Below are 24,817 nucleotides of genomic sequence, written 5' to 3' on the forward strand. Positions count from 1 at the left end.
ACCCAGGTGTCTTCTTACTCCCAGCTCTGAAATTTTTAAATTGACTCATAACTAAACCACAAAGATCACGGTGCAGTAGCCCAGCTGCCATGTAGGACGGACCCATCTCCCTCGGAGGCTTCCTTTTGATTCAAATTAATTACGATTCTGACACCCCTTCCCCAGGCACATCCACAGGTTCTTTCTAGGTTGCTTCTGATTTCCTGGTAGTTAAGCAGACACAATACACTGAGTTGCATCAGAGCACGCTAAACGGGCTTAGTTCTGCTGAGCATTATTATTTCCATTTTTTTCTTTGAAAACGTTAGATTTTTAAAAAAATCAGTTTCAGATAGTCTTAAAGGGAAAGAAAGGGGAAAAATGTTTTCTTTCCTTCTTTTCATCACCCCAAGTCTTCATGAATTTAGTTTCATTAAGGTCTAAATGGAATGTATTTAAATGCTCATCAAAGGAGGCCCCTTCCAGCAGCAGGTGAAAGGTTGCCCTGTGATTGGATCTGCACAGCTGACCAGGGCTCATGGGAAAGGCAGGCAGAGCACACAGCATTGGGAGCTTTTGCTCAGCAAATAGGCAACGGCTTAACGAATCAGTTATCATCACTTGAGCAAATTAACTATGTGTTTAATTCAGGAGAAGAAAGATGAGTAATTAGCAAGCAAAAAACAAACTGTGTGTCACTTAAAAGAAATCCTAACTTATAGCCTTACCTGATTTTTAACTGGGTATTTACAAATCAGAGGGAGAATTACCTGAAATCTACTGCCTGTCGTAGAGAAAAGATTCCTAAGAACCCAGACAGACCTGGATCCATTTTTCTTTGTTTGGGGATGTATTTCTCTCAATATGTCAATTTCAGGAAAGCTCCTTAATTTTACTTGATTAAGTAGGGATCTTAGCTCTAATCCATCTAATCAAAATATATTATGGGTAGACATAATAACTAAAACATGCTTGGAAGAGAGAAGGGTGATTTCGAGCAGCGGTTTTCAGAGGCGCCCTTTAGGAAGGGAGCGGCCTGGACCTCTGCCCTTTCCTCACCTTCCCTATTCAAGCTGAGCTATTCTGAGACCTTCCATAAGAGACATTATACTTTTTCTGCAAGAGTTTTGGGGAAAATCGGCTTCACGCCACTGATTCACCAGATGTGAAGGAACACAGAGGCGGGTAATGGCCTGGTTGGCTCACTGCTGTATTGCCAGCAGCCTGCCTAGCCTCTAGGCGCACACCAGGGGTGTGACTACTTGTGAATGAAGAAATGGATGGGCGGAAGAATGGATGGAGGGAGGCAGGGAGGCAAAAATGAGATCTACAAGTGGGCAGAGAGCTCCCACTGTGATTAAGCTCTGAAACATTCTCTCACATCTGGATTACAGACTAAATGCATGATGACTCAACAAAGGAGTTTAAAAAAAAAAATCTGTAAGAGCAGAAACAAAGCAACTCCGAACGCTAGTGGTTTAATGGAGATGCAAGCCTTCGCTGATGGGATCCAAGAATGAGATTCTGCACATAAGTTGTGACATCTGTCAGTCACTGCTCTCCCCCTGAATCCGATGCGGTCCCAGCTTCTTCTACATTCTGGGCCTTGGGGAGACAGCCTAAACAATTTGGGAGACTTCTGTCTACAAATCATGCAGGCCAAACAATGACTTACTTACTAAAATCCTCAAACATTTCAACAGGGAGCACACACTGAAGTTTCAGGAGATGATTTCAAGGAAAATACAAGTATATGACCCCGTGGGTAGTAAATGTAAGGATTAACTGCTACTTTGCTACGTGAATTCCCCCCCAGGATAGAAACAGGAACATAGTCTGCAACAGTGCCATCAAGAGAAATATAACATGAGCCACCTACGTAATTTAAAATGTCTAGTAGCTACGTTAAAAAAGTAAAACGAATACAACAAAGTAGTAAATATAACAAAAAAGAAGCAGACTCACAGATATAGAGAACAAACGAGTGGTTACCTGCGAGAAGAGGGAAGCGGGGTGAAGCAATATATGGGGAGGGGAGTAAGAGGTACAAACTATTAGGTATAAAACAAGCTACAAGGATATACTGTACACGGGGAATACAGCCAATATTTTATAATAACTATAAACGGAATATAACCTTTCAAAATTGTGAATCACTATTATACAGCTGTAACTTACATAATATTGTACAACAACTGTACCTCAATTTAAAGAAAAGTAAAACGAAATAAAGATGTAAAAAAAAAAAGTAAAAAAAAAAAGAAAAGTAAAGCGGGAGAGGTAATTTTGATAATATACCTTGTTTAACCCAATATACACAAAATATTACCATTACAACATGTAATAAATTTTAAAAAGTTATTCATAGGATAACGTATATTCTTTTTGTCCTATTAAACCTTTGACATCTAGGATGTATTTTACAGTCACAGCACATCTTAGTCTGGACTCACCACATTCTAGGGGCTCAACAGCCACACATGGCTAATGGCCATGCACTGTCAGCACAGGTCCAGCAGGACAGAAGGATAAAAGGATAAACAGTGGGCATCAACCGAAGAAGCAGGTCTGCAGCGCACCCCGTTGTGGGGCTTCAGTCATTCTGGTCTATTCTTACTTCCTTGGGGTTCCTGCCATATGGTTTTGAGCAGACTTAACTCATAGTAATCCCTGACCCCTGACTCCCAGGCTGAGCCCATGACCCTGGTTTTCCAATCATAATTCACGCCACTGCCATAGTCCAAGAGGAGGGCACACGACCAAGCCAGGCCAATCAGAATCTTCTCTGGGACCAGTATCCAGAAGCCAGGGAAAAGGGCTTTCTCTCTCCCCTGGTGCTGCTAGGGTGTGATTGGGGGTTCTCCCCATCACAGGGAGAGTCTGTTTCAGGATGGGGCCATGAAAGCCAGCCCCGAGACCCTGGTTTGGGGTCTCTCTTTCATGGATTCTGCATCTACCCCACATCCTCTCAGTACTTGCTCTCATTTGCTTCTGCTAATTTGAGTTGTGTTTCAGCCACTCTCATTAGACAGGGTCATGACTCAGGCCAAGCCACAACCCCGGCCCACTGCCATATTCTCCCACCATGCATCTAGGGCTGTCTCAGAGACGGCATCCCAGGCCACAGAGGGCCCACGGGCCAGACTTGAGAGGTGGACTTTCATCTTTTAAACCTCATCAGTGCTTTGGAGCCCTTGTTCCCTTCCTGGGTCACCACCTGGGTTTCGCCCTTACACCTCCATCTGGGGCACAGGTGTGTGCTAGGCAGCTGAGCCGCCCTGCTTTGCTGCAGAAGCCTTTGCTCCCCTTTGTGCACCCCCATGAGTCTGTGTCTCACTTCCTGTCCCCCTTCGTGCATCCCGCCTCGAGAAGCAGAATGGTACCCTGAGTTTGCCTCTCCACCCCAGGATCTCACTGGCCTCCTCATGAACTGTATGAAGCTTATTCTGAAGATGGGAATGAAGCCCAGCCTGGCCTTGACCCCATTGTAGAGAATGAATTACTGAGAGGACTCTAAGAAATGTAAATGTAAGTTGACCTACTATGCGAGTTTTAGTGCGATGAATTCTACTAGACTTCATGGCTAAGCTAAGCATTTATTAACTGTCCCTCCGGATTAGGTTTTATTTTTTTCCCAAGAAAGTTTCAGAGAAAGCTGAGGGCCTTCCCTTCAGGCGCTGGACCACTGGATTCCCACGACAACAACAGTCCACTCACGCAGTTACCACCATAGTCTTAGGAAATCTGAACCAGCCCCATGAAGTCCACAGGCAGGTAGATGGGGCCTCTTCTCTCCACCCTGCGTGGCAGAAGGAGTTTATAGATAGATGATTAAAATCCATGGTTCCGATTATTCCTGTTCCTTGCAGGAAGTTCCACAAGCTAATGAATGCTTCAGTGTGCTTAACGTTTTAAGTGATATGCAAAAATCATGAGTGAAATTCATATCGAGCCATTAGTGCTTTTCTCCCCACTGAACTCCCCTGCCAGGAACCAGCGCTAATCAGGTCTGAGGCTTCTGGAGAAGCCACAAACGGTCGCTCTTTCTGTCTTTCACATCCTCCTCCTTCGGATATGAACAGTGGGTCAGACACAGGCCAGGAGCAGCCCTCCCATCTCCCCACTGCATCTGCAATTTGGGGGCTTGAATGTCCTCCTGCCTTGTCCCATCACAGGCTCCCTGCTTCCCTACATTAGCAAGAGGACAGGTTTGCGGGTCTGATGGGCTACCCTGTGCTGCTCTGAGATCTCTGAAATTGCGAACATCTGTCCAGTTGGGTTCTGTTCTTACACTGGTGGGTAGAGACCATTGGGAAAAATCCTTTCCTCCAAATGGCAAGGGCATCCCTTCTTGGGGGGGAATCCCAAAACGCTTTCTTGCTGAGGAGCCCAAGGCAAGTTATCTACTCTGCCTGAACCTCAGTTTCTCACCTTCAAAGTGGGAGCACAGTCATATCTCCCTGGTTCAGCTGCCACAAGGACCACCCGAGATAACGCAGGACCCCCTGAACTGCCTGCTCCACTGACCTGCGGGCAGTAGGTCATCACTTCTTTACCTTCACTGAATGTCATTTTTGAGGGTGTTCCCACCTCCTCCCACATAAATAAGAATACTCATTCAAAAACCTGGAGGACCCAGAAAAATAGAGAAATAAAAATTTCAACTCTTCCACTGACTCACGACCCACGATAACCACTGTGTTTCCTTTCCTAAGTGTGGGTACATTTTATGGAGTTGAGATCATGCTGTGGATATAACTTGGTAGAGTCCTTTTCTCACTTAACATGATAAGCGTTTTCCCATCTTACTCTGTCATCGCAAGAAATAATCCTTGTAATAGCTGCACTTTATTCCACCCAGTGTTTTCTCGGGGTTGACCGAACCACACCCAGCTTTCCAGACATCTCGGTTTCCAACTTCTTGCTAACACAACCGCACTGTGGTGGGCATGGCTTTTTCTTCAGTTGGGCTTATTCCCTTACGAGAGGTTCCAGAAGGGTTATGGGGCTCGAAGTGTGAGGACGGCAATGGTTCCTGACACCTCCTGCGGGTGGCTTTCCTTGCATTCACCTCCACAAGCAACGCCATGGAAGCCCTTTTCACATCCCCAGGGATCACCTTTGAGTACTTTTTTGATAACTTAATTGAGGAAAATGATCTTATCATTTTTATTTGCACTTCCTCGATTCTTAAGAGACTGTTTTCCCATTAACCATATGCCATTCCTTTTTCTGCAGGGCAATGGACTACTTTAGTGCACTGGAAGTTGCTGGAAGCGTTTGGCAGATGACGGGAATCTATGTTTTTCATTAGTGCTGATGCAAGTGTTTCTTGGGCCAGAATTGGAAAAATTCTGGATTAGAGGGTTAGTTTCAAAATCTGTTCCTAGGGTTTTTCTTATAGCGAAGATTTCATTCTTTTCGGCAAATATCCTCTCTAGATGTAGCCATCTTTACATCTGGATCACTTGTTAATGAAGTGCGGGAGTTCAGGTCTAATTTGTCAGTATTTTCTTTTGCGATTTCTTTTTGTTCTTCTCAGCTTAGATTTTCTTTACTCTCAGAGTTTTGCAAATATTCCTTTTTCTCCTGCTTTTCAAAAAAGCTTCACTGTTTATTTGGAATTTCAATTGGCTATTTAGGGTAAAGGGAGGATGTAAACTTTAAATTTTGTTTTTCAAAATTTCTAACTACTGTCAGCAACAATTTGACGGAGGCAAAAAGAGGCATCAAGAGACATTGAGGGAGGGAGAGATTATTCTGTGTGGGTCCGAGAAAGTGGTTAGACATTTTGAAAAACAAAATTTAAAGTTTACATCCTCCCTTTACCCAAAACTGACAGTGGGGCCTCGGATGGGGGCAGAACCAGGCCCTGTGTTCTCTCCTTCTCCCCTACCTCTCTCCAGGTTTTCAAAACCTCTTTCTCCCGCACTTTAGCCTTGAGAAAACTCCTAGTACCCGAAGCCTTCTGCAACCTTGCTTTAAAGTTAAGAATTTAACAATTTTAATTTCTTCCTACAGACGATTAGGAAATGCATTATAATATGTAATCATGCTTTTTAAAGACACTCTGTTATATTAGGTATTCTAAAGTCATACTTATCACTTTCTAAGAATCTTGTGATTTGAATTATAGTTGAGGCAGAGATTTTTAAAGCTGAAGAGACCCTTGGGATCATCTACCTGTAGTTCAGTCCCCATGAGGAAGTGGATGCCCAGAGACATAAAATCCGCTGCTCAAATTCCTGCAGCCAACGGGAGACAGGGCTGGAATTCGCAGCCAGTCTCTGCTTGCGACTGTGTTCCTCCCACTGACTTGTCATCATCCTCTCCTTTCCAGGACTTCCTGGTGGCCACAATTAAGCAGGAGGTGACAGTTTATTTAAAGACACCATTTATGGTGTCTCAATTACTTTTGTTCAGGCTCTCAGCTACACACAACCAAAACGCCCAACTACCCTCCAAACCAGAGAAAGGAGAGCTGATTTTCAGCTGATACACCCCATTGGTCTAGAAGAAATGCTTCTAGAAGAATCCACCTAGAAGACGTGCATCTAGAAGCAACGCTTCTAGAAGAATCCACCTAGAAGACGTGCATCTAGAAGCAACGCTTCTAGAAGAATCCACCTAGAAGACGTGCATCTAGAAGCAACGCTTCTAGAAGAATCCACCTAGAAGACGTGCATCTAGAAGAAACTCTTCTAGAAGAATCCACCTAGAAGACGTGCATCTAGAAGAAACGCTTCTAGAAGAATCCACCTAGAAGACATGCATCTAGAAGAAATGCTTCTAGAAGAATCCACCTAGAAGAAATGCATCATGTAACAGCTACTGGGGAAGAAAACTGACTATGTTCCTCTCCCCAGTAAGTCTCTAAACTCAGGTTGCGCCTAGATTAAAATGTGGGAGGAAACTCATATTCCTGAGACAAACACATGGGAAAGGCTGTCAGATGACCTGCCACAGATGGCCCTGTGTGCTGACCGTCTGCCCTGCCCATGGACTTGTGGCCAAGTGGCTCAAGGCAAAGTATGAGTGTCAAGGCAGTTCGGAACAAACAACAACAAGCTTTTCCCCAAACAGAATTATTTTTACCGGTATCCAGTCTAAAGCTAAGTAGAGAAAGTCTTATTGGACCTATGGGCACATTTCTTGACCACATGAATGTTAAACTAAAAAATAATTCCCAGCTCTAGCTCTACGTGTTCACTGAGTAGAGGGAACTGTCTCTTGCGGTGTCTCCAGCTCTACGGTCTCTGATGATGCAAGGAACTCTCTCAAACACCCACATGTTTAAGCAGAAGATCACTGTTTCAACCCATGACGGCATGTGTGCATGCCTATCGTTTGCCACAATGCTTTTGAGAAATAGCATATGCTCTAGATACGGAAGTGACCATGTTAAGGTGACCTGACTTTTTAGCTCTTTGCCAAATTGGGGGGTGGGAGGGGGAATTCAAGGCTCTGCAAATTCTCTTTTCACTGTCTGTTGAGTTCACTTGGAGCCCAGAATGGCAACGACTCAAGCTCTGATTCAGATCTTGACCATTCCCTGTTACTATAAGAACTTTTCAGGGCATTACCTTCCTAAGTGTGATGCACGCGTTTCTTCTAGAACATGATCTATGTGATGCTGAAAAACTGCACCTGAAGAAAAATCACGACTTATGAAAAAAATAGGTTTGGAGCAGACTATTAAGGACACATGTGACTTTGTAACTAGAATCTCGCAAAATCGACAAAAATCCTCGTAAGAACATGAGCCCAGCTGAGTCTGCCAGGTCCATCGGAGGCACCGCGGCCCCCCACCTGTACAGGCTTCCTCCCGGAGCCTGTGCTTCTTCCTTGGGGAGGAAAGTCCTTAAAGGCGTTCACTTTTTAAAGAGACAGATCCATCAAGATTAAAAGTCTGGCTCAGGGGTCCCCTTCTTCAGCAAGCCTTTGTTTTCCTTCTTGTAAGCACAAGGAGGACATGTCTTCCCAGTGTCTTTGCACTTACAGCTCTCCAAACACAGCAGGAAATAAAGTGGTTCTTGAAGCTACTAAATCAGCCACTTCTTGCTCCAAAAGAAGGCACTTCTGCACTATTCTTGGCTTTTTTCTAAACGTCTTCATATCCTACTAAGGCTTTCTCATTCCTTGTGAGATCAAGACACAACAGTAACATACTGGGGAAAATCTCACACCGGCCAACCTAAGCTGCAAGACCTACAGACATCACGCTTTACTGAGGAGTCACCCATGAGCTCACTGGATTAAACGATGTTTTAAACCTACTTATTTATTTACTGTGGTAAAAATATATAACATAAATTGACCACTTTAACCATTTTAAGTGCACAGTTAAGTGGCATTAAGTATTTTGCCACAATAAAAAAAAGCAAGTCTGCTAAAAATTTATTTAAAAAAAGAACTCCAAAAAAAAAAAAAGAACTCCAAGATAAGAAGGTGATCATAGATTATTTTTACCACCATCATCCTCCCTGTTTTTTTCACTTGTCTTTCCTCAGATTTAGCTCTAGGAATAGCAAAGCGGCAGCAGCAACCATATATGTGATAGTTTGGCCAAATTTCAGGAGAGGGTCCAACGATCATTATTTCTTAAACTCCAAAAGCTTGAAGGGTTCTGAGCTAAATACACTCAGAGTAAATATTTCTTTACCTTTCTAAGGTTATGTTTTGGGGGAAAACCACAGAGAAACTAAATGCCTTGACAGTGTGAAGGTGGAACCTTCTAGGGTCAACGCAGGCTTGCCGTGGATATCTGATGGCCCAGGTCCAAACAGTGGCTGTGTGACCGCGGGCAAGTAGCTGAACTTCTCTGGGCCTCAGTGTGCAAGCTATAAAGTGAGGATAATATGAGAGGCAGAGGAGTTAATATATTTAAAGCATTTCCAACAGTGAATGTCACGCACTAGTCCTCCCTAAATAGCTAACTATTATTGAAAGGCCAAGACCCACCAACCACAATATTTCAGGTGGAGGACTTACATATTTAAAGCATTTTTATTTTGTGTGGCTGAACTTCCAAATGACTTCTCAGAATTCACAAAAATACTTTAAATAACTTAAGGACATGAATACTTGTTGTTCTTTCAGTGACAAAAATAAATATTCTTTTTCAACTTAAGAAAAGGCTTATTGTTATTCTTGGTAGCCAATGGCACAAGAGTTGTTATTAGGAGAGAAGAAAAACTTGACAGCTCTGACTAACCTCCTACACTCAGAGGATGTCGTTTAATTGCAAAAGCGCAAACACACACAAAGGCAAGAGAAAAGATGCCTTTTTAAAACCATCTCTTCTTCAAAACTTGCAGATGTCTTTCAAAACCCTACATAATATTTTTAGAGTCTCTTTATAAACTTAAATACTTTAGGCACATTTGATATAAAACTTAATGTTATAAACTCTGAACACTTTTTTCTTTAAATTCTAGAAAAGTCAAAGATTCCAGGATCGTCACTGGCTATCCATGATGTCACCACCTAGGAATTTTCAGTAAATGCCTAAGCAAAACACACGCCAAACGTATAAACAAAAAAATATGTAGAGCTGATTCACTTTGCTATACAGCAGAAACTAACACACCATTGTAAAGCAGTTATACTCCAATAAAGATGTTAAAAAAAAAAAAAGAGGAAAATGGAAACTGGGAAAAAACAAAACAAAACTGGGGGGTGGGTGGGGAACCACCTTAGAAGACTCCACGCGGTCTGCCAGGATGGAGTGGTGGCACCGAGGGCTGGCATGGATCCTGCCAAGCCACTGGGGGCAGCAGCATCCATCCTCCTCAGGCCAGATGCAGCATGCAGAGTAGGGAGGCCATGGTACCAAACTTCCAGGAGTGGCAAGAAATTGACTAAAGAAGAAGATTACTAAAGAAATTCCAGAGCCATCTGGAATACTCCATTCCTGGCCAGAGAACCCTCTGCCATGTCATGGGTGAGAGCAGCGGTGAAATGACACATAGAGAATCTTTTATTGTCAGGGGAGTCAGCCAGTCCCTACCAAAGTGGACTGAAAGCTGGGATGGGGCTGGCCCTGCCTGATGAACCGTGAGCCCCTCAGAGAAACAGCTCGCTAATGTCAATCCCAAGTTTAAGACATGGCGTGCAAATGCTGCAGTGTCTACGGCCCCATGACCAAGGACTCAGCTGTTCACCAGGCTGATCACAGCGTGGTCACAGTGTGGCCCTATCCAGCGACCACTGGTGGGGTCCGGATGCTGCTACCTGGTGGAAGCTAGTCAGCCCGAGAGCGCCGGACCAACAGGTGCATTGGGTCTCTTACTTATTTTTAGCCAGCGTTAGTTTGGTACCGAGCTACTAAATATACAAACCAACAATGGCCAGAAAATATGTAAACTGCCCAAGAAACTGACCCAGCATCTACAGTAACCAGCCCAGGAAGCCAGCCTGCTATCCCTTGTAGGAGGTCAGACCATGATCTTTAGCAAAAACCCAAAAAGTCAAACGACCCCTATAACAATCAGCCCCAAATGGCCAGGATTTGATTAATAACTGACAGTGCCCCCAATTTCCAACCCCCCACTTCCAATTTAGGAACTACCAGAGAGAGCTAAAATACACACCACTGGAGAAAAGGGAACCCTCCTACACTGTTGGTGGGAATGTAAGTTGGTGCAGCCACTATGGAAAACAGTATGGAGATTCCTCAGAAAACTAAAAATAGAATTACCATATGATCCAGCAATTCCACTCCTGGGCATATACCTAGACAAAACTATAATTTCAAAAAGATACATGTACCCCTATGTTCATAGCAGCACTATTCACAATAGCCAAGACATGGAAACAACCTAAATGGTCATCGACAGATGAATGGATAGAGAAGATGTGGTACATATATACAATGGAATATTACTCAGCCATAAAAAAGAACGAAATAATGCCATTTGCAGCAACACGGATGGATCTAGAGATTATCATACTAAGTGAAGTAAGTCAGACAGAAAAAGAAAAATACCACGTGATATCATTTACATGTAGAATCTAAAACATGGCACAAATGAACCTATCTACAAAACAGAAACAGAGTCCCAGACTTGTGGTTGCCAAGGGGGAGGGGGTGGGAGAGGGATGGAGTGGGAGTTTGGGACTAGCAGATGCAAACTAGTATGCATAGGATGGAAAAACAAGGTCCTACTGTAGAGCACAGCAGACTATATTCAATATCCTGGGATAAACCATCACGGAAAAGAATATGAAAAACAGAATGTCTATATAACTGAGTCACTTTATTGTACAGCAGAGATTGGCCCAACATCGTAAATCAACTATACTTCAATAAAAATAAAATAAATTAAAAAATAAAATACAGGGCTTCCCTGGTGGCGCAGTGGTTGAGAGTCCGCCTGCCGATGCAGGGGACACCGGTTCGTGCCCCGGTCCGGGAGGGTCCCACATGCCGCGGAGCGGCTGGGCCCGTGAGCCATGGCTGCTGAGCCTGCGTGTCCGGAGCCTGTGCTCCGCAACGGGAGAGGCCACAATAGTGAGAGGCCCGCGTACCACAAAAAAATTAAAAAATAAAAAAATAAAATAAAATACATACCGCTAGCCGTTCACATAGGGTGCCCAGCTTCTCCTGAGCCCATCTCTAGCTGCCCTAACAGCCTCTAACCAGGGCAGCCCCGGAGGCTTTGCCTTCTTTCCACCCTAAATCCTTCCCACCCCTCCACCTGCCTCTGAGGCTCTGCCGCAACACGAGTGACGGCGGCTGACTGCCTCGCTTTACCAGCTCTGAGTAAATAGCCTCGGCTGGTCTTCATCTGGCGGGTCTTCGTTTATTTCCACAGTGCAGGGTCTCCCGTGCTTTCCCCATCCTTGCCTCCCTATCCCCTTCACCAATCAGAGCGGCATCAGGAGAATGAATACATTTCCACGAAGGGCTCAACCACTGCTCTGGAAAATGGTGCATCTACAGAACCGACACAGAGAATCACAAGACAGTCTCTCCTTACTTCCAAGTCGTGTATGTGACTTTCCCACACAGCATCAATGGTGAATTCTCCCTCATTTGAATTGGAGACACTGGAAGCTCCTCTATACTCATCAAGTATGAAAGCTAAATGAAAAGGAAAGATATTAAGGAGTTGTTTCAAATTGCACCTTTGGGCCTGAGCGTATCCGTACTGTACCCCACAACTTCTACCTGTAGAGCCAACGGGGAATCATGCAGAACGCGGTCCATAATCATCAGGTCCTCAGCCCCGCTGGAGACCGAGTGAGTGAAGACAGGCTGAGCTTTTCAGCTGAGCCTGTGCACACCTAACGCTTCTAATTCTCCGAAAACTGGAGAATTATCAAAATACTTGCTGATCCGAGCCCCCGAGTCTCCAAGCATCCTGGGTGAAAGGGCCCTCGGGCTCCTCCAAGCACCGAGGCTCCCCGTCCCAGCCCCCCGGGTGCCTATCCTCGGAGGCGTCCCAGCACCAGCGCAGTGCCTGGCGCTGTGGGAACCTGGGAAATGCTGGGTGTGTTGGGTAAACTGCTTTACTGACTATGGACCTAACGACACAAACCATAGGTTAACTAGGTCAGAGCTAAAGAAAAAAAACTATCTTTAAGCCAAGGCTCTGGCAAGGCAGGGAAGCTGACGTGACCTTCTGTGTGAATGTCAGGGCCGGATCAGGTCGAACCAGACCAGGCGGGCCTCTTTCTCTTTTCTATTCTGGGGTATCTAGCTGCCTGAATCGTCCACCTGTGTCTCCCTCTGGGGAACGTGGGACATTGGGGCTGGACCGGCTTAGTTCTGGTGTGGCTTCACAGGACCCCATCTTGCCACCTGTCTGAACAATTCATTGATGAGTGAGACAAAGGATGTTCTGAGAGCAATTTCATTCACGCAGGAACCCTTCAGAAGCCCATCCATTTTCCTTGATAAAGGGATCCTTTAGACTCCTTTATAAATGTCATCTATTTCCTTAACAGACACAGAAACTCTTTTTTTTGTAATTAAAAAGAAGTTAAGCATGTTTTCACATTGAGCATGTCTCTAATAATTCGCGATGCATCGTTAACTATCAGAGAAATGCAAATCAAAACTACCATGAGGTATCACCTCACACCAGTCAGAATGGCCATCATCGAAATGTCTACAAATAATAAATTCTGAAGAGGATGTGGAGAAAAGGGAACCCTCCTACACCATTGGTGGGAATGTAAATTGGTGCAGCCACTATGGAGAACAGTACGGACGTTCCTTAAAAAACTAAAAATAGAGCTACCATATGATCCAGCCATCCCACTCCTGCATACATATCCAGAGAAAACCATACTTTGAAAAGACATATGCACCCCAATGTTCACTGCAGCACTACTTACAATAGCCAAGACATGGAAGCAACCTAAATGTCTACTGACAGATGAATGGATAAAGAAGATGTGGTACATATGTACTCAGCCATAAAAAAGAATGAAATAATGCCATTTGCAACAACATGGATGGACCTAGAGATTGTCATATTAAGCGAAGTAAGTCAGACAGAGAAAGACAAACATCATGTGATATCACTTACGTGTGGAATCTAAAAAAAAAGATACAAATGAGCTTATTTACAAAACAGAAACACACTCACAGACATAGAAAACAATCTATGGTTACCAAAGGGGAAAGGGGGGTGGGGGAGGGATAAATTAGGAGTTTGAGGTTACCATATACACACTACCATATATCAAATAGATAACCAACAAAGACCTACTGTATAGCACAGGGAACTATAATCAATACCTTGTAATAACCTATAGTGGAAGAGAATGGAAAAAAGAAGATATATTTATATATATGTATAACTGAAGCACTTTGCTGTACACCTGAAACTAATACAACATTGTAAATCAACTATATTTGAATAAAATTTTTGAAAAATAAGTTAAATACTGGAGTTCAAAAAGCATTTGAATTTAAATTATTTTTCTTCTTTTTCTTGACATAAACATCAAAAAATAACAGAACATGGCTTAGGACCATTTCAACAATGAACAAAATTCAGTATACAGAATAAAATATCTCAAACATACTGACAAGTTACATTGAAAAAATTGTTAACATTTACCTGAACTGTCCAAGCACCTTCCCATAATGAAGGCACTGATTACGTCTTTTACCTAGATATGTATTCCCTACTCACCCCCTCCAACCCGTTTGGCTGTAACCTGGTGTGTGTGTGTGTGTGTGTGTGTGTGTGTGTGTGTGTGTGTGTGTGTGTGTGTGTGTGTGTGTGTGTGTGTGTGTGTGTGTGTGTGTGTGTGTGTGTGTGTGTGTAATAGAAGGACGCTTTATAGCCAAAGATTAAAGCTGCAGCAAAGCAGAGACTTTGGACTTTGATCAGAAAATGTATTAAATTCCCAGATGAGGCTGATCAAAAGTGGGAACACCAGACTGCAGCATTTTTTCACTCCTTTCAGGAACAGCTTGGGGCAGAGTCATTTCATTAGAACTGCACTTTGCTATTAAAGAATCCAGCTACAATTTGTAAAAATTGGCTGTTTACTGATGTACGGGGTCTCTCTGGTAAAAGAAGGAATGCCAGTGAGGTCACCTGGAGTCACCTGGTCCTGCCGATGTACCCTGGGTGCTGTGCTGACCCAGCTCCCTCGGTCCTCAGACATGTCCTACAGACAGGGACCCAGGGTTCTCTGGGCCAGCGAAACACCCAGTTATATGGACCTGTCTGTCAAATTGTGCACGGTCTGAGATTATGTGCACAGTTATATGCTTTATATAAATGAACACTGCAGAAACACGAGGCAGCCGGAGTGACCCTGCAGTGTGGGCCCCCAGACCCAGATGCCTGGGCGTGGTGATGAGAGCCATTGGGAACTTTCTACACGTGCCGATGACACCCCAGAGACGCGGGATGGAAAACAAAGGATTCTGTCCGCTTTTGTGCAGGAGAGAAGCAGGTGCCTCCCTCCCTGTCTAGAAAGGAAGGAGAGAAACCTTTGCTCCTTGGAGATGGGAGGGAAAGGGACCCTGGGTTCTTACCTTGACCTTTTGGAATGTAAATAAAGTATCTGTGGAAGTCAGAGTCTCCTGTGTCTGGGTTTTTATGACCTTGAGATGATTCCAAAGTCTGGGCTTCATCCCTTTGGGCATGTAGATACCCAGGGAGACTACACTCCAGTTTTCCTGGCACCTGGGGGCTTAACTCCGCGAGCGTGTGTGTGCATGTGTGTGTGTGTGTGTGTGATTCTGCAGGGTCAGTCTGGCTATTGACTTAGTCACTGGGCACAGCAATCGGTCACTGGTCCAGCCTGTCTCCTACACAGCCCTGTAGCAGTGCCAGCCACACAGGTAGGGATTATGCTGGCTGGCTTTCTCCAAACATTTCATACTTTTTCCAAAATTTTCATAGGTATAATTGGCCTGAGCAAACATGTTCACTGTAGAGAACAGAACAGTGACAACTAACTGCACTGCTTGCTTCCTGTATCGCCAGCACAATCCTAGGGGCTCTGCATATAGCATCTCAGCTAATCCTCAGAACAACAGCAAAGAGTAGGCACCGCCATATCCCCATCGGACAGAGGAAGACATGGAGGTTCTGGGTGTAAGCCACTTTCCTAAGTTGCACAGCTGGCCAGGAGCAGAGCTGGATTTGAACCCAGGCAGCCTACACACCATCCCCATGACTCGTAATCACTGTGTTCTACCACCTCCCCACACTTCTGTTTGCCAGCGAGATCACTCCTTTCATTTTTCCATGTTCTAACTAAAATGGAATCAGACCACCCATTGTCACGCGCTCTTTTCACCCAGCCTATGTGACCTTCTCCGATGGATGTGGTTCGCAGTGTTCCTTGCCCCACCGCGATGGGACATGTGACTTCACAGGCACCTGACGTTCTCTGAGATATCACATGTGGAATTCCAGATTCTGAACCCTAAAGCCTCAGGAAGATTGGGCTGAAAAGGATTAAGACAAGAAGAAAGGCGGTAGCGGAAAGATTGTCTAGTGGCCACCAGAAGGTAGATGATTGCGTTTTGACGAACCGGAGCCTGTGGACACAAGCGCATTAGCCCTTGGCTGAGGGCAGCAGTTAATACAACACAGGGTCTCAAGGACCTAAAATGGCCAAATGATGTAGCTTTATTTATTTGCTTAACTTTTTATTTTATACTGGATATAGTGATTAACAATGTTTTGTTAGTTTCAGGTGCACAGCAAAGCGACGCAGCCATACATATACATGTATCCATTCTACCCCAGACTAAATGAGGTAACTTTATTAAAGTGGGTCCCATGACCCAGTTCAAATGAACAGTTTTCTGTCCTTCGGTTCAGTTCAATAAACACTGATGGAGCATGTCTGCTACACAGCAGCTCCTGCAAGACAAAGGGGAAATTCTGATCTCTACTCCCAGGGACCTACAGTCTAGTGGGGAGACAGCCACAGAAGCTGGTAACTTCCAAACTGTAAAATCTAGATACTGCCACGAAAAAGACATGCAAGAGGTTTTGTAGGACTCCGGAGCACAGCCATTAGATCCCCTCAGGGAAGGATCCTGGAGGCCAGAGCTGAGTCTAAAAGGGTGAACAGGAGTCAGCAGGTGATAAAGGCAGGAAGGGTGTTCCAGGAGGGGGGAACAGTATGGGCAAAGGCCCGGGGGTCTGGAGAGGTGAACAAAATAATGCCATTAACGTTTGTTTTTCATGTAAAATATCAAAATATAGACACCCCAGATATAGACGAGAACAGTTTGCCTTAACATCCTTTGCATGTACTAACAACGCACAGTTCTCAATAAATCCTAAATTCCATCAAGAAGAAAAAAGTGTTATTTAAACATTCAACACCTGTTTTAACTACTGTTCTAAGACTGTCTTCCTGTCGGAAGGTAGGCCTTGTATTCTCAACTTCTCAGAGGATGCAGAGAAATAACGAACTTCCCCACAGGTAAAAGGTGCTAGACCAGGGGTCTGCTGGCCCTGGGGCCACTACGCCTTCTGTCTCAACGCACTGAGTATGCAAATTAATTGTCAAGGAAAAGAAGTTAAATCAGTGCATGCGATCATGAGAAAGCAAATTAAAAATGTTTATTGTTATCCATCCAACTTACGGGAATCATACAAATGAGCTAAACCAATGGCGGCGATCTGGGGACTTAAACTAGGCCGTATTTGTCTTTTCTTTCACAGCTGTAAATCCTGTTCCTTTTTGTAAAAATGATCAACATGTACACTGGAAGGCAGGTGGGCAAGAAAGGGGAGGGAGGTGAAGAGAAGCAGACAATGACCTCAGAACATGGCGCTGAGACCTGCTTCCACACCAGACTCTGCCATTGCCCAGGTCCTGCCTCAGTTTCCCCATCTGTGACATGATGGCGCTGGTGGCCTGAGACTCTGAGGTTTCCTCCAGGTCTATTGCCCCCCGACTCTCCTCTCTGGAGGACAAATTCCCAGGGAGACTCTGCCACAAGAATCCAAGTCTCTTCCACACCATGTTCTCTACACGCGCCCAATTTTTCTTCACTTCAGCTTGAAGAGGAGAAAAGGACCAGTTTGAAGGAAATTCAGTATATCTTCACTCAGATGAGAAGCTAACCCCAGATATTTCCCAGAAGTTTCCAGATAGTTACTGAAAGCGGAAATTGCTGAAGTAAAAATGTAAACTGTCTTAAAAAACGGCAACAAAGAGATTAGGACAGTAGGATAAACGGGGCAGTTTACAATCTAACTTTTAGACAGAAGATAGAATAGATCCACTATGGGCCTGAAGTTATCTGAATGAATTCTTCATTCTGCCTGAATTCAAATGAATTCCAGCTTCTTCTTTGGCTGGGAAAAAAAAAAACAAACCTCTTTGGGATACTAGGTTTGCCCTAGAACATTAATTAATTCCGGAAGGATGGGGACCAACTGCTGAATGACTCAGGTGTTTGGAAGCATCATAATTTCCTAGAAATAGCAACACAAGGGCTGCCACCAGGTAAGCTGACACTAAAGGGCTCAAAGGTATTCTTGGTTTTAATTCTGGACCCTGAAAAATCTGCCCCAGAACTAAGAGAAGCCCCACATTTCACAGACCTCATCTCATGTTCTTTGCAAAGTTTTTTTTTCATATTTTGGATCAAACTTTTCACCCTCTGGGAAAGCTGGGGTGAACCATTCCTTCCAAACCCCGTATACCTCTTTCCCCTGACACCATGCTTGGGGTAGGAGACCCACCTTCATGATAGGAGCAAACGGCAAGACCAAAGGAGCAGGAAAGCGTTGAAACCAAGATGCCAAAAGTTCTGTGTGTGGGGAACTGATGAAAAAGGGAATTTACCTGGTATAGCCCACCCTTTGCATAACTGGTACAACGCAGTACCCCTTGAATCAGAGTTAACTCCTGGCCCTATTAGTTCATGGTTGGTCCCGACAGCAAGTAATCCCAAGCCCACCATCTCCATTCTCATCGTCCAAGGCACCTGTTTAACTTGCCATCACCAAAATACCTTCCTAAATCAGTCTGTTTTTAGGGACTTCCCTGGCGGTCCAGTGGTTAAGACTCCGTGCTTCCACTGCAGGGGGCACAGGCTCGATCCCTGGTCGGGAAACTAAGATCCCACCAAAAAAAAAAGAAAAAAAAAAAAGAATGCTAAATCAGTTTGTTTTTAGAACGCTCTGAACCGATACATAGCCCAGAATAATTCAGAAGGATGTTATTAAAGGATCGTGGAGAAAAATAGAAATTTCTCGGGTAGGGTAACACACTCATTCTGAGAAGGTGCTGGATCGCTAATCCTTCCTCTTTGGAGCGAGTGTGGTACAAATCCGAGCAAAGTGGCTGGAACACATTTGCTGCTGCCTGTGCCTATGTGTGCCAATCCTAGGACAGACCGAATTATCGTACAGACGCTTATGTTGGGGTTTTGCTTGTTTCCATAAATGGTGGGGACAGGAGGACAGGCAAGGACAGAATTGATCTGACCCAGCCCACATGGCAAGCCCAGTCCCTCTGCCCACAGCTGCCCAAAGCTGGAGGGAGGTGGGATTGGGGTTTTCTGAACCGCCCTTCGTAAGTTAAGTGGACTGGCTTTGTAGACACCTCCCCTGGAGTCAAATCAAGACGAAACGACCTGTCTTTAATACCTTTCCTGCATCTATTTTCTTTGGCATCTGCTGAGTGCTGAGGTTCGTGTGTGTGTGTGTGTGTGTGTGTGTGTGTGTGTGTGTGTGTGTGGTGGAGGGGCACACTTCAGGTTAACCCAGGTGACTTCCAGGAGGCTCGTGCGTCAACAAGGCAGCTGCTGGTTTTCTAGGTCCGGGATGATGAGACTCACATGAAAGTGTTTTCGCAAATGTGGTACCAGGCGGCCCCTACCTTTTCCTGCTGACTCTATGTTGAGTTCGGCCAAAGAAAGATGTCCCTGAGTCCAGACAAAACGAGGAGAGGCGGAAGGAGTGTCCTGATTTAAGAGTCCTTATTACAGCAAAAGAAACCATTCTGAAAAGCAGGTTAGCTACTAAAAGATGGCAAGGAACAGAATAATGACTCTGCCCTAAAAGAGATTTTCCTGCCGGCCTGCCTCTCCGTGCCCTCTCGCACATGGCCTCCCCCTCCAAAGAGCTGCATTGCAAACGGACCCCAGATTGGAGCTGTCTTCTACTCCAGCAGCCCCATGATAACCTCATACACAAGAAAACCCGCTTAAAAAAAAAAGTCACATGTAAGATGCTTAATTCGTTTTAGACATATCCTAGCTTCTCAGAAGTGGCATTTCAGAAAAAGTAAATAAAACCGGCTGTTCTATTTTTGGTCCTTCTTTAAAGAGCTGCATCCAAATTCCTGCTCTGAATGTCCCTGTGATAGTCTCTTAACCTCTCTGAGCCTTGGCGTCTTGTACATAAAACGGGGATAAAACAGCGCTTCCCTCCAGAGACTGCTGTCGAATCCAAGGCGCTCGTGCGTGCGGCAGTGACAGTGGACACAGCCCTGACCCCAGACCCGGTGATATTGTACCTTGTCTCAAGGCCCAAGCGGCACAGGTGACAAAGTTAAGGCATAAAAGACACGCAGGTGGGAAAGTCCTACCATGGGCCCCGGCCCCCCAGATGTGAGAAGCACTTTGGGAAGTGGTTCAAATAAAGAAGCATTTCATCCTTCATCCTGGAAGTGAGCGAGTTCTGTGCTTTGGTTTATCTGGAAGGAAGTCGGATGTTGGCAGCTACAAGAGTGAGTGGGTTCCAGAAGTGAAAGTGGACAGTCTGTGTTCTGCCTGTGCCTGTTCCTCCATTCCCAGCAACCCCGGGACTCTGGCTCCCTTATCTGACTGTCACATTGAAGAGCAGATTGCGTGGTGCTCCGAGAGATAGGACGGATCTGGGGGGAGGCTGACCCGTTCAAGCTGCTGGCATTCCCCCTCCCAGTACTTCCAGGCGTGAGCATACTGGCCGAGGCTGGGTAGAGCCTCATCCTTGCACTGGCTGGATTTCAGCTGAGAAGCAACATCCTCAGGTCTCAGGGAAAAAGGGAAGCACAGAACCTCCTGGAAGGGTCAGCAGGTCTGCCTGGCTGCAGGACCTGGGGCTCCAGGAGCAGGGAGAGGCCCCTTTGCTTTCTGAACCTCTTAATTTTCACCTGGAAAAGGTGAGCTACCTTGTGCTGGATGATCTCTGAGGTCCTGTCTCAGTCCATTCTGGCGGCTACAACAAATGACCAGAGACTGAGTGGCTTAAACGACAGAATTTATTTCTCACAGTTCGGGAGGCCAGACATCCAAGATCAAGGTGCCAGCGTGGTCAGTTCTGGTTAGGATTCACTTGCCACCTGCAGGTGGGGGCCTTCTTGTTGTGTCCTCACATTGTGGAAGGAGGGCTACCGAGCTCTCTGGCCTCTTCTTATAGGGGTACTAATCCCATCCACGAGAGCCCCACCCACATGACCTAATCACCTCCCAAAGTCCCACATCCAAACACCATCACATTGCGATCAGGGTTTCAACATATGAATTCTGGAGGAGGCACAAATATTCAGTCCATTGTAGGTCCTTTCCTTCCATCTCAAAACCAACTTATTTTTTAAATTAATTTTTATTGGAGTATAGGGGATTTACAATGTTGTGCTCGTTTCAGGTGTACAGCAAAATGAATCAGTTACATATACACATATATCCATTTTTCTTTTAGATTCTTTGCCCATATAGGTCATTACAGAGTACTGAGTAGAGTTCCCTGTGCTATACAGTGGGTCCTTATTAGTTATCTATTTTATATATAGTAGTGTGTATATGTCAATCCCAATCTCCCAATTTATCCCTCCCTTTCCCCCTGGGTAACCATAAGTTTGTTTTCTACATCTGTGACTCTATTTCTGTTTTGTAAATAGTTCATTTGTACCACTTTTTAAGATTCCATGGGACTTCCCTGGTGGCGCAGTGGATAAGAATCCACCTGCCAATGCAGGGGACATGGGTTCGATCCCTGGTCAGGGAAGATTTCACATGCTGCAGAGCAACAAGGCCTGTGCACCACAACTACTGAGCCTGAGCTCTAGAGCCTGCGTGCCACAACTACTGAGCCCGCACACAACTACTGAAGCCCGCGTGCCTAGAGCCCATGCTCCGCAAACAAGAGAAGTCACTGCAATGAGAAGCCCACGCACCGCAACAAAGAGTAACCCCAGATCGCCACAACTAGAGAAAGCCCGCGCACAGCAACGAAGACCCAACACAGCCAAAAATAAATAAAATTAAACCTTTTACAAGAAGAAAAGATTCCACATATAAGGGATATCATATATTTGTCTTTCTCTGATTTACTTCACTCAATAGGATAATCTCTAGGTCTATCCATGTTGCTGCAAATGGCATTATTTCATTCTTTTTAATGGCTGAGTAATATTCCATTGTGTGTGTGTGTGTGTGTGTATACCACATCTTCTTTATCCATTCATCTGTTAATGGACGTTTAGGTTGCTTCCATGTCCTGGCTATTGTAAATAGTGTTGCTATGAACATTGGGGTGCATGTATCTTTTTGAATTATGGTTTTCTCTGGATATATGCCCGGGAGTGGGATTGCTGGGTCATATGGTAGCTCTATTTTTAGTTTTCTAAGGAACCTCCACACAGTTCTCCACAATGAAAACCAACTTATTAACCAGAATCGGCATATTTGTGTGTGTCCAGTCCAAAGACTAAACTCCTGGTTCCACTGAAAATCAGGAGACCCTTGCTCTGTACGGAATTCGGACCCAGGAGGAAAGCCACAGGATTCTTCCAGGGTGGTCAGAGCTGAGGCCCAATGCCACAGGCCAACCCTCTTTAGAAAGAAACAAAAGGTCACAAGAAATAGCACATCACGTTTATCGTGGTGAAATGCCCCACACAACCCATAAAATCTTAGAATTCATGGGAACATGCTGAGTCTATTTGATTTAGTTTGAATTTTCAGACACCAAATGTTATCAGGCTACTTTGTTCTTATAAATGGCAAAAGCTTTCGAAAGCAAACTGCAACCCCAAGACACTGCCAAGATGTTCCAAGTGTTTGGCTTCTATAGTTGAAGGATTTCACTTTTTCCCATGACGTTAGCTTTCAAGAGAACACTGGCCTATATTGTGTTTTTAATTGCTAGCGTGTACCTTGTGTGAAAGAAAACCGAGTACTTCATTCAGAAAGAAGTCACCTTGGGGCTGGCGTTTACCCAGCTGGGTATGGAGGAGCTTGAACGACGAGCTGGTCACAACAGCAAGTAATAAGAAGAGTACTACAACTCTTCAGTTTTATGGAACTCTTTCACAAACATTCTCTCCTCTTGGTTTTCCCCCTTCAGTGTCAATGCCTCCCTGTTAAGACGAAGAGACTGAGTTTTGGTGTGTATGTGACTTGCCGCGGTCACTTGGCCACAGCGACCGTGTCAGGCAGGGTGTCAGGGCTTTCCGCTGCGGGCCACAAGCTGTCTTCACTAAGTCACTGTCAAATGCTGCTGACTCGCCATAAAAAACACTGAAATAATGCCATTTGCAGCTACATGGATGGACCTAGAGATTATCATACTAGGTGAAGCAAGTCAGACAGAGAAAGACAAATACCATGTGATATCACTTACATGTGGAGTCTAAAATAGGACACACATGAACTTATCTGTGAAACAGAAACAGACTCACAGACACAGAGAACAGACCTGTGGTTGCCAAGGCGGGGAGGGAGATGGTGGAAGGATGGATTGGGAGTCTGGGATTAGCAGACGCAAACTAGTATACAGAGCAGGGATAAACAACAAGGTCCTACTGTAGAGCACAGAGAACTCTATTCAATATCCTCTGATAAACCATCATGGAAAAGGATATGAACAAGAATGTCTATATATGTATAACTGAGTCACTCCACTGTACACCAGAAACTAATACGACATTGTAAATCAACTATACTTCAATAAAAAAAGAAAAAAATGCTGCTGACCCATATGGCGATGGCCACCCCATGCTGGGATTTAAAATCAGGTCAGAGGTCAATGCTGCCACATGGGGGAAAAAGGCTGCAGGCTTTTACAAGTATCTCATATAAACAGGTTGCAATACACATACAGGAGCTGCCAACCTGAGATGTTAGAAAGTACAAACACAGCCTCAAGTGAGTTCCTCCTAACGATGCCACCCCACAACCTGAGGGACGAGACTCTGCTGCTTTACAGAGACAAGAACGTAGACACGTGGCACGACGGAAACCAGGGTTTGGTCCACAAAGCAGAGGTTAGACAGCTGGCCACTCTGAACAGCTGACCAGTGCAAACACAGCACAGTTTTGGAGAAACTGGGAACACAGAGGGAACTACTCTTCTTTTTAAAATATAGGCACGCCCCACAGGTTCCCAGGTCTTTGCAGGAAGGGGCCATCCCAGCCTCTGGAGCTGGCTAGCTGCAGCTTCTCCTGCGTGCTTGGAGAACGCCACCAGTCGAGGCCGGCGGGGAGATAAGAGAGGGGAGAAACAGGCCACTCCCACCCAGTAACTCCATATGAACCCGACAGCACAGGTCCAGATAAATGGGCACAAGCTGGGCGGATGTCTCACTGCCCAGACGTGGGTGTCTTCTCAGAGCACAGGGGATGGTGGCCTGGCCCCGGGCAGCCAAGGTAGAGGCACTGGCTGAGGACCTGCCAGGGCAGATCCAGCCGGGAGAACCTCCCAAGGAAGAGCTTGGACATCCAGGATGAAGATGAGTGATGAGCTGCCCCCAGGTGGGGAGGTGGCCTGAGTTGCCGGCGGCCCCTGCGCAGGAAGCCGCGTCGAGCTTCCTCGGACACTGCTGAGCTGATTACGTCAGCGTCCACGGTCTACTCTCGTTTCTTCCACTGAGCCCTGTGATCGCCCACCTGCCGGCCCTGCACGAGGTGTGGGGTGCAAGGGGGCTCGCAGGCCAGCCTGAGCCCAGGCTCAGGCACAAGAATGACACGCACACATGTGGACCAGGGCAATGATCCGGGACGCCGGGTCCAAACCGAACTGTTAGAGAGTCACGGCTGCAGCCCTGCCGGGAAGCATCCTGTAAGCGAAGGGCTCAGAGCTCTGAGAACCGAGAGTCAGCCCGCTGAGGGGTGAGCGACGGCCGAGAAGGTGAGAACGCACACCCGAGCTGGTGGAGAAGCCAGGACGGGGATGTGAGATGCAGGGGAGGGGGTCTGTGCTCATCAAGGCCACCTGCATTTAACTCTCAAATCGAGGGGTCTTGGGCTTCCCCCGGACACAGCCTCCAAACGTGGAGCCTTTCCAGATCCAATGAAAGTAAAGGTGACAGTCACAGGGCGGAGGTTTTCTCTGAGCTGCCACCCCATGTTGGTAAACCTGGTGCGTGGAGGTGAGTGACAGACTCCCAAAGAGGGACTGTG

At 45.5% G+C, this 24,817-nt stretch overlaps 1 protein-coding gene across 6 annotated transcripts in view; it reads right to left on the minus strand.

Moving 5' to 3' along the window:
• The window catches only part of NPAS2 (neuronal PAS domain protein 2), a 180,721-nt gene that overhangs the window by 146,951 nt on the left and 8,953 nt on the right, over nucleotides 1-24,817 (minus strand). For 2 of the 6 annotated variants that reach the window (XM_089922635.1, XM_089922632.1), the window contains exon 1: nucleotides 11,961-18,371. The exons of 2 other annotated variants lie outside the window; for them this stretch is intronic. Coding sequence is in view for 3 of the 4 variants with exons in the window: in XM_089922632.1 (XP_089778758.1) it covers nucleotides 11,961-12,052 (92 nt within the window). In the remaining variant the exon portion in view is untranslated. Of the gene's footprint in view, nucleotides 1-11,960; nucleotides 18,374-24,817 lie in introns of those variants that run through there. 2 more of the 6 variants (XM_089922636.1, XM_089922633.1) reach the window with 2 other exon arrangements.

This window comes from Delphinapterus leucas, chromosome 13 (assembly GCF_059928025.1).
Source record: "Delphinapterus leucas isolate spDelLeu-1000000601 "Yukka" chromosome 13, BTC_Dleu_Yukka2, whole genome shotgun sequence".
NCBI classification, from domain to species: domain Eukaryota; kingdom Metazoa; phylum Chordata; class Mammalia; order Artiodactyla; family Monodontidae; genus Delphinapterus; species Delphinapterus leucas.